At 43.6% G+C, this 14,091-nt stretch overlaps 1 protein-coding gene across 1 annotated transcript in view; it reads right to left on the bottom strand.

Moving 5' to 3' along the window:
* LOC124601929 (NPC intracellular cholesterol transporter 2 homolog a) overlaps positions 1–11,740 on the bottom strand; it is a 60,714-nt gene extending 48,974 nt beyond the window's left edge. The window contains exon 1 of the mRNA XM_047136286.1: positions 11,527–11,740. Within this exon, the coding sequence (XP_046992242.1) occupies positions 11,527–11,608 (82 nt within the window). The 5' untranslated portion in view covers positions 11,609–11,740. The remainder of the gene's footprint in view (positions 1–11,526) is intronic.
* Positions 11,741–14,091: the final 2,351 nt, after the last annotated feature.

Genomic DNA, 14,091 nt, shown 5'->3' with positions numbered 1-14,091 from the left:
TTATATGAGAGCATTCTCCTGTGCTTGCATGGGATCTGTGGTAATAATCTGAGACACGCTGATAGCTGTGAGCCACCTGAATACCTTCCTGCATGATGTCTTCCCCGACGGCGATGCCATCTTTCAGCAGGGTAATTGTTCGTGTCTCGCAGACAGAAACGTTCGACAGTGATTTGACGAGCATCATGGTGAACTCACGATGCCTCGCCGACCAAATTCGCCTGATGTAAATCCTATGGAACCAAGTGGGTCGCTATCAAATGCCATCATCGCGTACCCAAAACAGCGGCCGTTATTTAATGCCACATACCTCCGCAACTCTTATCAGAAAACTGTCGGATAATATGCAGAATCAGTGATGTATTTCGTTCCAAAGACGGACAAACAAGCTATTAGGCAGGCGGCCATAACGTTTAGGTGCACCAATGTAAACTGAACAACTTAAGTCTATAGAATAAAAACCTATACGACTATTCTGAATGTAACGTAAATACAGTGAGGTAAATACCCAATAAAACTATACTAACACCTCTTTAATGTGCTAGTTAGATGCAAAAAGTAATACTGTCGGTACTAACTTACGACGTCACAGGTCACATGTGGGAGACAGAACTCTGGAGCATCTTACGGAAGAAACGCCAGGAATTCTGAGACTACTAAAAACGCTACTGCAAGGAAGAAGAAGACAGATGTGATCTGCGCAAAAAAACTTTAGTGGAGTAAATGTGACCTTCAGCACTATAGAAGTAGTGCTAACTAACCAAAAATAGCTTCCTAACATATTCAAACTGCGTCCCGGACCGGGATCCTAACTCGGGACCTTTACCTTTCGTGAGCAAATGCTTTACCGACTAGCTACCTAAGCAGTATTCACAACCCGTCCTCAGCTGCGGCAGGACCTCGTCTCCTATCTTCCACACTTCACAGAACGTAGGAGCTTAAGTGCTGCCGGAGTTGTGAGGACGGCTCATTGGTCCTGCTTAGGTAGCTCAGTCGGTAAAGCACTTGCTCGTAAAGGTCCCGAGTTCGACTCCCGGTCCGGCATACCGTTTTAATCTGGCTGCAAGTTTCATTTCAGCACACACAGCAAAAATTTCATTCTGGGAACAAAAACTATTTGTTTTGTAACTCTTCAGGCTTTACCGGCGGGATCTTGACATGTGGAATAATCGGGTCTACTGCCGGATGTTTGTGTCGCTGGGGCACAATATTTCGGCCACGTAACTCGTTGCCTTCTTCAGGTGCTACCAGAGACAGCCGTACTGGAGGATCTTGTCCATACTGAGCATACGAGTTACGTGGCCGAAATATTGTGCCAGAGCGACACAAACATCCGGCAGTAGACCCGATTATTCCACATGTCAATATTTGTTTTGTCAGCGACCAGCCTTGTTATGTGTGAGCGGCGTAATATTACGCGAAACGGAGTGCCACCGAGAGAAAGTGAGTCTCGAGAGAAAGCGAAATGCATGGTCGTTGAAAGACCGAGCGCCATGAAGACTCGAGAAGGCAGCTGTTTGAATGTGAGCCACGCACGCTCAGGCATCGAGGTGCGTATTCCAGTTGCCCATTCGAACCGTCTTCAGAGCAGTGCAGTGCAGTATTCATAGGCACGCAAGCTTGTGAAATGCCACGGTAGCTCGTCTCGCAACGATCCCACACTCTACAAGTGATCACAACGCACAGAAGCTTTGGTCCACACACGCTGCACTTTGAAATGACGTTCGCCAATAAAATGTCTGCTAAATTTCATATTGACTGTTGATAGAGTCCACTGCCACAAATGAAAGGACGACGAATTTGTTTCTTAAGAGTGCGAAAAGAACCATATTTTTGAAGGGACGGACAACTATGGGCAAGAACTGGAAATACGAAAAATACTAACTGGGCCCACAGTTACACACCTGTTAGATGACCATATAGTTTGCTACTTAGTTTTTCGTTTTTTATACTATTGCTCAGTTTTGGCATTAGGCTGTTTTAGGTATCGCGCACCTAAATAAATTTTTTCGACTGTATGATCAATATACTGCTCTCTTGCAAGTTTAGGTCATAACGTCTATAAGCCTGTACTTCTGAGTGCCGATCAAATGACATCTGCAGTAAGAAGTACGAAGTTACATACACGATTTACACACAAGAGAGGAGAGAGAGATATACTGTCAACAAATTTCTTTAAGCTTTAAGTACCTAAAAGTGGCCGAAGGTACAAATCACACAACAGGATGAAAACAAAAACTGAAACAGACAGTTGAAAGTGGGATGAAATCTAAGAAATATTCTTTTTAATTCGTGGTCCTATGCTTTAAAACATTTTCATGGGTTTGTGTGGAATAAGATGAAGTATCTCTATGTAATATTTTCTTAGTCTATGAAGTTTTATTACTACACTGAATGCTACTACATAGTGGTATGTTCCGTTTGTGTTATGGCTGATTTCTGTAGTGAAGCGGTGATCATAGAACGTGGGGTCAAGAGCATCAGGAGGTTCCGAGCTAAATGCAGTATCCGACGTACGAATCAAACAAAAATGTACTACCCCATTATTGTTAGACAATACGACAAAAGTTCGGACTGGGCACACACGTTACTCGAACCATTATCTGTGACTTTCTTTTTCAACTTTCTGGCTAAATACTGATAATTTTTCCATCACCCGATTTCGAACCAGCTACTTTCCCAACAAGAGTCACTGCACTGTACCTTATAAACCCCCTGTAACAGACAGGAAAGTCGATCAAGAGATGTGAATAAAAGGAGCAAATGCAAATAGAAAACTAACGCTTGTGAAAATTACGGAGGGTGCTGAAAAGTAATGCTTCCGAATTTTGTGAAAACTTAAAACTTTTTAAACGAAACAAACGTCATTACAGTATTACTAGTTTATTCTTGTCTGCATATTAGTAACACTCTGCAGCAAGAGGGCCCCGAATTGTGGCTGTAACATGGTGGTACGTATCTTAACTGAGGGGTACGAGACGAAGAGTGTTACAATCGCTTCGAATTTTTATGAGTTCGTCCACACACGTGGAGCACCCCCTCTCTCAGAATGAGAATGTCAGAGCACTACACGAGCGCTGCGACATCTGCAACAATCCGACGTCTTAGGTTCACTGTCATCGATTATTCTGCACGCAGTTCCGACTTGGCCCCATCCGGTTTTGTTTTCAAAACTTCAAGAACACCGTCCAGGACCTGACTTTGATAGTGATGAAGCGATGCAAGCATAGGTGGGGTTGTGACTGTCAACAAGTCACATTCTAGAGTGGCGGTATCAACAAACCGGCGTCCGGCCCCGGTAGCTGAGTGGTCAGCGCGACAAAATGTCAATCTTAAGGGCCCGGGTTCGATTCCCGGCTGGGTCAGATTTTCTCCACGCGGGGACTGGGTGTTGTGTTGTCCTACTCATCATCATTTCATCTCCATCGACGCGCAAGTCGCCGAAGTGGCATCAAATCGAAAGACTTGCACCCGGCGAACGGTCTACCCGACGGGAGGCCCTAGTCACCCGACATTTCATTTCAACAAACCGGTCTCTCGATGGGAGAAAGAGGTTCGTTGCCTCTTTGACATGAGAAATAATTTTATACTTTAAGAAAGATGTAGAATGTTAATCATGTTGGTTTTATTTAAATAAGTTTTCACATAAATTTGGAAGTATTACTTTTTAGTACGTTCTCGTATATACAAAGATCTTGGTACGGCTTACAATCCATTTCTTAACATTTATCTGCGGTGTCGGAATTCCCTTTCATGCCTTTTATAATACAGTATACTGATTATTTTTTTCGGTTTATTTGCAGTGTAAGCAACTTCAAAATTAAAATAAAAGTTTCCCCTTAGGAAGCCGATCCCACGACCCTCTTATTAAACATCTGTATTCTTTCTACTGCGTCAACTGCTCCTTGGAAACCATGTTAACATAAACAGGTCACGAAACGCCCAACCCGTGCCAGTAACGCCATTTTTCTCTCAAAGCTTGGTAGCGTGGAGCTCACATTCTACCACTTTCAATTTTGGCCAAGCCCTGCATATGTGATAAATCTGAACGAAATCTGTGATGAATAGGTGCGTCCCGTTCGTAGTGTATGTGCTCTCTGTAGCGCTCCATAGCAGGCTCCAAAGATATGGTAGCGCCCAACACGTATTCAGCCATCCTTGTCTGGCAGGTTGAAGCGTGTCCAAGACCACCGTATAGCTGATAGCTCAGCACACAGCGACATCTTCACGTGTAATAGAAGTCTTTATTTATGGGTGGAGGAAGCAGACGTAATGGCGTGCATGACAGCATGTAAGTCTAAGGCAAAGTGCGTGGAACCGAAGACACCGACTGGTCCACAGCAACCAATAAGGTGGGCGACGCTGTACAGCGTTCTGCGGGCGTCATTTATTGTTATCACAGCCCTCTTATACGAAAGCCACACGCGCTGCCGTGTCTGAACTGCATGTTCTGTGCCAGCCATGACTCACCACGAGGCCCAATTCTGTGACAAGTGTTACGTTCGAACTCGCTCACACGCTGATGTTTCAACCTGTGATGTCGATGAGACGTACTGTAACTTCCTTGCCTGTCTTCGCTTCTATTTATTAGGTGACTCAATTGGTGGAATGTCACCCGAGAGAGCGTGCTGCAGAGCTGAAGTGCTCTCAGCACTATAACCATGTCGCCGATACACCTACATATCGCATTTTTTATACATTCTGCACTGTTCCTTCTGAACTGTACATGTTCCACAAACGAGTACCAATTCTTGCAATTATCTCTTTCAAGGAAGCAAAGCTTTTCACCCACGTGGAAATGAAGTTTGGATTCAGTGTCTAGTCGATATTATTGGCGAACTTTTAGGTAGGATATGTAAGGAAATAGTGCTCTTCTCGAAGTAATTATGTCGGAAATCTAAGCCTCGATCCTCGGGAACGCGAATCATGTCGGCAACCATAAGCGGTTTAGGGAACTCTGACCCTTGGCAACACAAATCCACTGTGTTAACCAATGCGTCACCTCGCTTGGTCTTTTTACTCGGTGTAAATAGGTTAGGAATAATAAATGCCTTATCAAAGCATTACTAGTCTAACACTTAACTTTCTTTGATCGCCTCTGTCTTCATTAGCAAACCGAGTCATCCCATGAAGCGCATCCAGTGGTAGTGGGCAGGGGGAGGCAGTAAAGCTACAAAATCACAGTACGCAGGACTTTTCTTATATCTACAAATACTGCTCGAAGCGACCGTAGACGCCAATAACCGGAAGGAACGCTAATGATTTATTCAGGAACCCACACACGGACCACCCGAGGATCGACAAATTTAACGTGTGTAGGCGCTTTGGCCAACCGATGACCAGCTTTTTTTTCCCGAGCGGTCGGTTGGGTACGAGAACGAGTGTTGACCGCCCCGCCTCCCCCCCCCCCCCCCCCCCCCCCCCGGGAAAAGTTCATCTTTCGTCGTAACCGCTGAGTATAGGCGCTCGAGACGTGCCAAGGCTGCACACTAAGTTAATTGGTCGGTTGGCATGCGTGCGGCCCAACGAACCGACAAAACCAACAAGATTACACGGCAATGCATTTTCATATATATGAAGATAGTAACTGTTCTCGAATGAATAGATACCAATGATGACCGTGCAGCTTCTCTAGAATAAATGATAATTGAAACCATCAGCTGCCGACAGGTGGTGTTGATATACCTCGATGGGGACAGCTGAAAATGTGTGCCCGGATCGGGACTCGAACCCGGGAACTCCTGCTTACATGGCAGACGCCCTATCCATCTGAGCCACCGAGGACACAGATGAATAGCGCGACTGCAGGGACTTATCCCCTGCACGCTTCCCGTGAGACCCACATTCCCAACTTCCACAATTCTATATATATCTAATGTACCTAACATATTTGCCCATCCACTCATTGCTCGTGCACACTTTGGCGATTCCCGTAAGTGTTCGGACAGCCTGTGCGCATTCGCACAGACGAAAATCAGTGTCTGGGTAGCCTTTAACTATATATATGAAGATAGTAACTGTTCTCGAAAGAACAGATACCATTGATGGCCTTGGAGCTTCTCTAGAATAAATGATGATTAATTGAAACCCTCAGCTGCCGACAGGTGGTGTTGATATACCTCGATGGGGACAGCTGAAAATGTATGGCCCGACCGGGACTCAAACCCGGGATCTCCTGCTTACATGGCAGACGCTCTATCCATCTGAGCCACCGAGGACACGGCAGCTGAGGGTTTCAATTAATCATCATTTATTCTAGAGAAGCTCCAAGGCCATCAATGGTATTTGTTCTTTCCAGAACAGTTACTATCTTCATATATATAGTTAAAGGCTACCCAGCCACTGACCGTCTGTGCAAATGCGCACAGGTTGCCCGAACTCTTACGGGAGTCGCCAAAGTGTGCGCGAGCAATGAGTGGATGGGCAAATATGTTAGGTACATTAGACATATATAGAATTGTGGACAGTTGGGAATGTGGGTCTCACGGGAAGCGTGCAAGGGTAAGTCCCTGCAGTCGCACTATTCATCTGTGTCCTCGGTGGCTCAGATGGATAGAGCGTCTGCCATGCAAGCAGGAGATACCGTGTTCGAGTCCCGGTCGGGCCACACATTTTCAGCTGTCCCCATCGAGGTATATCGACAACACCTCTCGGCAGCTGATGGTTTCAATTATCATTTAATGATTTTCAATCTGAAAAGCTCGCATTTACTGCAAAGGCTGCGGCTGAAATCAGATTGCGACTGGCACTCTAGCAAGGACTCTTGTTGGCACGCAGTGTTTTGCATCGCTGAGTTGCCCGAGACGAGGGCGATGCTCGTGCAGTCGGCTGATCCGTGCCGTTAATGCGGACGCAGCCGGAGTTAAAGTCTGCCCGAAACAATGGCCCATTTACACTAAAGGCGGCTCGTTACGGGGCACCCTGGTCTGGCAGCATCAGCACGGCCGCCGCAAAGGAGGACGGCTAAGCAGCGAAAGGGCGTCACCTTCTGGGTGGGCCTTCACACCGATTATCGACGCCTGATAGGCTGGCACACTACTGGCTTAAGTCACCTACAGCGGCATTGACTTAATTTACAAAACTAGGTGTTTGGGTTCCTGTAACTGTTTAGAATGTATGAGGTCACCTCGACTGTTTATTTGGCGTTTTGTAAAAATGGTTCAAATGGCTCTGAGCACTATGGGACTTAACATCTAAGATGATCAGTCCCCTAGAACTTAGAAATACTTAAATCTAACTAACCTAAGGACACACACAGCCATGCCCGAGGCAGGGATTCGAACCTGCGGTCATAGTGGTCGCGCGGTTCCAGACTGTAGCGCCTAGAACCGCTCGGCCACCCGGGCCGGCGGCGTTTTGTGTATTAAGAGTGAGTCATTCCATTGGCGTTGCCATAAACAACTCAGTCTTCTAACGCAGACAATTGGTACAACGGATTTGTAGTGGAAGTAAAATTTATTGCTTCCTTGCACTGGCAGAGACGTGGAAATTTAGTAAAAACGAGTGTGAATTTAAGGCACCGATAAGCCAAATTTTAGCCGTATCTAAACTGATCTGATTTAGTCATTCACAAATCATCTCTCAATGCTGTAGCATTTGTCACAACTCTGCTCACGATCCGTGAGAACAGGCAATTGAATAGGTGGGTTACATTTAGACACCACGGAAAAAAGGTTCCTGCTTCGAGACGCAGAATAAACATTCACATAAAATTTAGGGAAATTTTTCGAAATTTAATATCACTACACACAAAAATTACATCTTTTAATAAGATCCACAATTTAATTCTGGTTAATTCAGCGTCAGAGAGGACTATGTTAACGCTATGTAACCAGTTAAGAGTACTTGCCATCTATTATTGTTTTTTCTGTCCGAGAACTTTTTCAAAAACGTGTAAATACGGCAACTGTTTGCATGCAGCTGTTTATAGAAACCAGATGGTGTCCCTGGTGAAATCTAGTAATCAGGTTCATAAATATTGAATGACAAAAGTTCTTCTAGTAAGTATTTTATTAGGGACTCCTCGAAGGTAATCACTCCCTTTGCATTATAAGTGAGAGTTTCACGATGCAATACCTATAACCTCGAAGTAGAATATTTCAGATGCAACAGAACACTGAAGTTCACTTCCATGCTTTTGAATCTTTAAAACTGAACTCTTGTCAATGACTAGAATGTAGTGGAATTTTGAAGATTCTGATGCCTGTCCCACATAACATATGAACTGCATACAGCAACAGCCAGTGTAAATTCAAAACGTACTGATCATTCGGAACAACGATTTTTACATTTATTCTGTAAGCGATGAATCTAAGTGGATCACATGTTACCTTTCGATTAGCCGGATCTGCTACTTAATTGGATTTTGTGGCAAACAGAACGAAGCACATTGTCTTTGAGAACGGTCAGGTGTGCCTCTAACGTATGATCATACCGATATCATTTGTGTTACACCTGGGACCAGGGAGATGTTCGCAACAAACTTTTCTGCTGAAGCGTTTCTATAGAGTGAATTAGTGGGCACATAAAAACCGCGTGACTACCTCCTACGGCAGCCTAAAGTAAAGACTCGCCTGTTGTACAGGAATTTCAAGTTACGCAATGTAGGGTAACTTCACTGACACACACACACACACACACACACACACACACACACACACACAAACACACACACTGACTGCGGTATTTTGCATGTGATTTGACATTCTCTTCGTTTGTCATGCAGTTTCGTATTTTTTAATGCATTATCCAGTAATCTCCAGCCACCTGTACTATTCTCAAAGTGTGTATTTTGTTGTGTGTATTTTGGGCTATTTATGTATTACCTTCACAATTTCTATATCGTTCTGATATGATCGTTGGATGAATAATTATAACTGAGTTACCGCAAGTAGAAGAACTGAAGAGAATTCAAATTATGTTTCAGTTCGTTTTGGTTTACAAAATGTAACTTCTCGATGTGCACCGACTCAATACCACGGTTAACTTTCGTAAAGCGAGACGAGCGGAACAACAAAATGTGAATTAGCTGCTGTTTTTATACATTCGCCAGCTGTAACTACGTAGTCATTTGATAATGGCTTAAAAAGTGAAAACGGATTGCTAATATACGTACAGACATTTTCTCCGTCCTCTCCGATTTACGTTTTCTGAAACTAGTTCAGGTGAATACTTATCTAGTTATTTCATCACGAGCACGACAGATTCACACCTGCAATTCTCTCCCACTGAGCTGTATGACACCCTGTCCACATACAGAAGAACAGCGCGAATGATAACTATCACGATCAAGACAGTCTTAAAGAGGTCTTTGATCAGTATTTAGTACAAATACTAAATACTGATCATAGACCTCTTTAAGACTTAAGTGTGACGTAGCTCTTAGACATGCAGGAGAATAAATGCTGAAAAATCTGATGAATCTGCGGGCGCACTAACGAGGTTTAGTATCTCAAATCCTACTACAAAACTTTCAGGCCTAATTATATTCATTATCTTACGTATCTGCTCAGTACACGCGGCGCAAACAGGAACCATACGCTATGTTTCCATCCGCGAATGGATCGGAAACAATGATTCTTGTGTTTATGGATGTTTAGACCCAATTCAGATGTGTAAAATCTGATAATGTATAGCGTTCGGTTTTCATTCTACTAATTGTAGAAAACTTGGAGCAGCCTGTAGAAGCACGCTTTTGGTGTCTACCACGCTGGTTATTAGCTTCATTCCATAAACAAGGGGCCGGTATACTTCCAAGCGTTGCATTTGCGTGGTATGTATTACGAAATTCTCACGGAGCTCGGCTGAGGGGTGCTAGTGTTGACATTGTAAAGTGGGAAGTACTGTTTGGTGTCTAAACTGCAAACAAAACTTTGATAGAACGATTATTGATGAAGCTACGGTATCTAACAAAATAAAGTCTCCGATCGAAATAGAAGTCTTAATTTATTATCCGCAATGTAGGTTGTTTTGACGAGAACCGGGACTGTTCCGAGCATATGTTTTTATTAATGCAGAAAACAGCTTTTCTCTGGCTCTTTTGAAGTTTCAAATACGAATATTATAGCTTCGTATCATCCTGTACATTTAAATAGTAGAGGATGTAGGCAGTAGCATATACACGGAGCCACTTTACGTTACCTTAATCACATAGTTCGAATGGCTCTGAGCCTAGAACTTAGAACTAATTAAACCTAACTAACCTAAGGACATCACACATATCCATGCCCGAGTTTCCTTAATCTACGGAACTGGTATACTGTATGTTCGAAGAACAGTGGCTATTTTCATAATCAGTCTTCTGAAGGTAACTTCATCTACATGGATGCTCTGCAAATCACATTTTAAGTGGCTGGCAGAGGTTTCATCTGAGCTTCAGAATTCTCTATTATTCCCATCTCTTATAGCGCGCGGAAGAAAACTCCAGTATCTTCCCGTGCGAGCTCTGATTTCCCTTATTTTATCATGGTGATCGTTTCTCCCTATGTAGGTCGCCGTCAGCAAAATATTTTCGCATTCGGAGGAGAAAGTTTGTGATTGGAATTTTTTTTTTTTACACAAAGATTCCACCGCAAGGAAAAACGCCTGTTTTAATTATGTCCATCCCAAATTCTGTATCATTTCCGTAACGCTCTCCCGTTTCGCGATAATACAAAACGTGGTGCCTTTCTTTGAACTTTTTAGATGTACTCCGTCAAGTCAATGTGCCAAGGCGCGCAGCAGTATTCTAAACGAGAACGGACGAGCGCAGTGCAGGCAGTCCAGTAGATCTGTTAGATTTACGCAGTCCTTGGTTAACCATCCCCACATTTTGTGTTCCTTCCAAACTAAATTGTTTGTAATTGTAATTCCTAGGTATTTAGTTGAATTGATCACACTTAGATTTGACAGATTTATCGCGTAATCGAAGTTTAGCGGATTCCTTTTAGCACTCATGTGGATGACCTCATACTTTTCGTTATTTAGGGTCAACTGCTAATTTTCGCACCATACAGATGTCTTTTTAAATCTGGTTTGCAATTTAGTTTTGATCTTCTGACGATTTTACTAGTCGATAAACGACAGCGTCATCTGCAAACAACCTAAGACGGCTGTTCAGATTGCCTCCCACATCGTTTGTATAGATAATGAACAGCAAAGGTTCTAACACAGCCTTGGGGAAGCCAGAATTCACTTCAGTTTTACTCTGCGACTTTCCGTCAATTACTACAAACTACGACCTCTCTGACAAGAATATCACAAATCCATAACTGAGACGATATTCCATAAGCACGCAGCTTCACTAGAAGCCGCTTGTATGGTACAATGTCAAAAACTTTGCGGAAATCCAGAAATTCGGAATCAAATTGGAATCCCCTGTCAATAGCACTCAGTACTTCGGGCATACTCTGCAATACGCAAAATACAGTTGCACGAGGAACTGTTTAGGTAATAGCTACCATCTCGCATGTAATTTATCGTACAGCTACATTTTCACACGAATTGGGATAGTACGAAAGCAACTGTCTGGCAGTTGCAGCGACCCACCTGTACCGCAGTGCTTGACTGCTGTGGCTGCCGCCATGGCTGGCAGCAGCGCGGCTAGCATCAAGGCGACGAAGCGGGCCATGCTCCCTGCTGTGTGTTGTGGCTGGCGGTGAGACGACGACTAACCGCTGCACCGTGCTGTTGCTGGGCTGCGCTCCGCTCCGCTGCCCCACTGGACTGGCTTCGGCCGGCCGCTACCTGCAGACTCACAGACACACACAACGCGCCGCCGGGCCCCGCTTTCACTCGCTCTAGCTGCGGCTATGCTGACCCCTCCAGCGCTACACCGACGCCGGCAGACACGGAAGTCCAGACCCGCGGCTACGGCCGCTACTAGACTTTATAGCCCACCGTACGAGACGAGCGTGCAAACACACGGGCAAGGAGAGACTCTGACATGTAGTTCATATAGATTATGATCCGCAAGGGCAGGGTTATTCAGGGACGCCAAAACAACCCTATCGTTCTCTAAATGGCATACGCTGCTGCATAAAGAACTCCAGCCATCTCTGTGTGTTAAGGCCGCCACACACGCACCAATTTATCGACAGACCGACCAAGTTCGTGGCAGTCTACACACGTCCCAACCGACAGCACTCAGCGATTACAGCGCCGCCCTATTGTTCTCATTTACTCATCTTCAAATGGTTCAAATGGCTCTGAGCACTATGGGACATAACAGCTGAGGTCATCAGTCACCTATAACTTACAACTACTTAAACCTAACTAACTTAAGGACATCACACACATCCATGCCCGAGGCAGGATTCGAACCTGCGAACGTAGCACTCGCGCGGTTCCGGACTGAAGCACCTAGAACCGCTCGGCCACCACGGCCAGTTGCTCACCTTCAATTCATAGTGTTTAGGCCGATATTTTTATTTATTTATTTATTTATTGTTCCGTGGGACCACATTTAGGAGAAGTCTCCATGGTCATGGAACGAGTCAATACATGAAATTATAACACGATTGTAGAAACAGATAAAATGAAATATAAGAAACATATTCAGGCGACAAGTCGTTAGTTTAAATAAAGAAAATCAAGAATGTAACACTGGAATTTGCTTAATTTTTTAGCTCTTCCAGGAGCTCCTCGACAGAATAGAAGGAGTGAGCCATGAGGAAACTCTTCAGTTTAGACTTAAAAGTGTTTGGGCTACTGCTAAGATTTTTGAGTTCTTGTGGTAGCTTATTGAAAATGGATGCAGCAGAATACTGCACTACTTTCTGCACAAGAGTCAAGGAAGTGCATTCCACATGCAGATTTGATTTCTACCTAGTATTAACTGAGTGAAAGCTGCTAACTCTTGGGAATAAGCTAATATTGCTAACAACAAACGACATTAAAGCAAATACATACTGTGAGGGCAATGTCAAAATTCCCAGACTATTGAATAGGGGTCGACAAGAGGTTTTCGAACTTACACCATACATAGCTCGAACAGCCCGTTTTTGAGCCAAAAATACCCTTTTTGAATCAGAAGAATTACCCCAAAAAATAATACCATATGACATAAGCGTATGAAAATAAGCGAAGTATACTACTTTTCGTGTTGAAATGTCACTTATTTCAGATACTGTTCTAATGGTAAATAAAGCGGCATTTAGTTTCTGAACAAGATCCTGAACATGGGCTTTCCACAACAGCTTACTATCTATCCGTACGCCTAGGAACTTGAACTGTTCCGTCTCGCTTATAACATGCCCATTCTGTCTGATTAAAATGTCAGTTCTTGTTGAATTGTGGGTTAGAAACTGTAAAAACTGAGTCTTACTGTGATTTAGCATCAAATTATTTTCCACAAGCCATGAACTTATATCATGAACTACATCATTTGATAATGTTTCAATATTACACACAAGATCCTTCACTACCAAGGTGGTGTCATCAGCAAACAGAAATATTTTTGAATCACCTGTAATACTAGAAGGCATATCATTTACATAAATAAGAAACAGCAGTGGCCCCAGCACCGACCCTTGGGGAACGCCCCATTTAACAGTGTCCCATTGGGACTGAACATCATTACCACTCTCAATATTGCGGAGGATTACCTTTTGCTTTCTGTTCTTAAAGTAGGAGGCGAACCAATTGTAAGCTACTCCCCTTACTCCATAATGTTCCAACTTCTGCAGTAATATTTTGTGGTCAACACAGTCAAAAGCCTTCGTTAAATCAAAGAAAACACCTAACGTTCGCAACCTTTTATTTAATCCATCCAAAACCTCACAGAGAAAAGAGACTATAGCATTTTCAGTTGTTAAGCCATTTCTAAAACCAAACTGTACATTTGACAGCAAATTATGTGAATTTAAATGCTGCAGTAACCTTGTATATACAACCCTCTCGATAACTTTAGCAAACACCGATGGCATAGAAATAGGTCTATAATTGTCAACATTATCCCTGTCTCCCTTTTTATAAAGTGGCTTCACTACCGAGTACTTTAATCGGTCAGGAAACCGACCACTCCTAAAGGAAAAGTTACAGATATGGCTAAGTACTGAGCTAACATACGTGGAACAATACTTCAGTATTCTGCTAGATACCCCGTCATGTCCA

The sequence above is a fragment of the Schistocerca americana genome, chromosome 1, assembly GCF_021461395.2.
Source record: "Schistocerca americana isolate TAMUIC-IGC-003095 chromosome 1, iqSchAmer2.1, whole genome shotgun sequence".
Classification (NCBI taxonomy): domain Eukaryota; kingdom Metazoa; phylum Arthropoda; class Insecta; order Orthoptera; family Acrididae; genus Schistocerca; species Schistocerca americana.
This window is presented reverse-complemented; position numbering and strand designations above follow the sequence as displayed.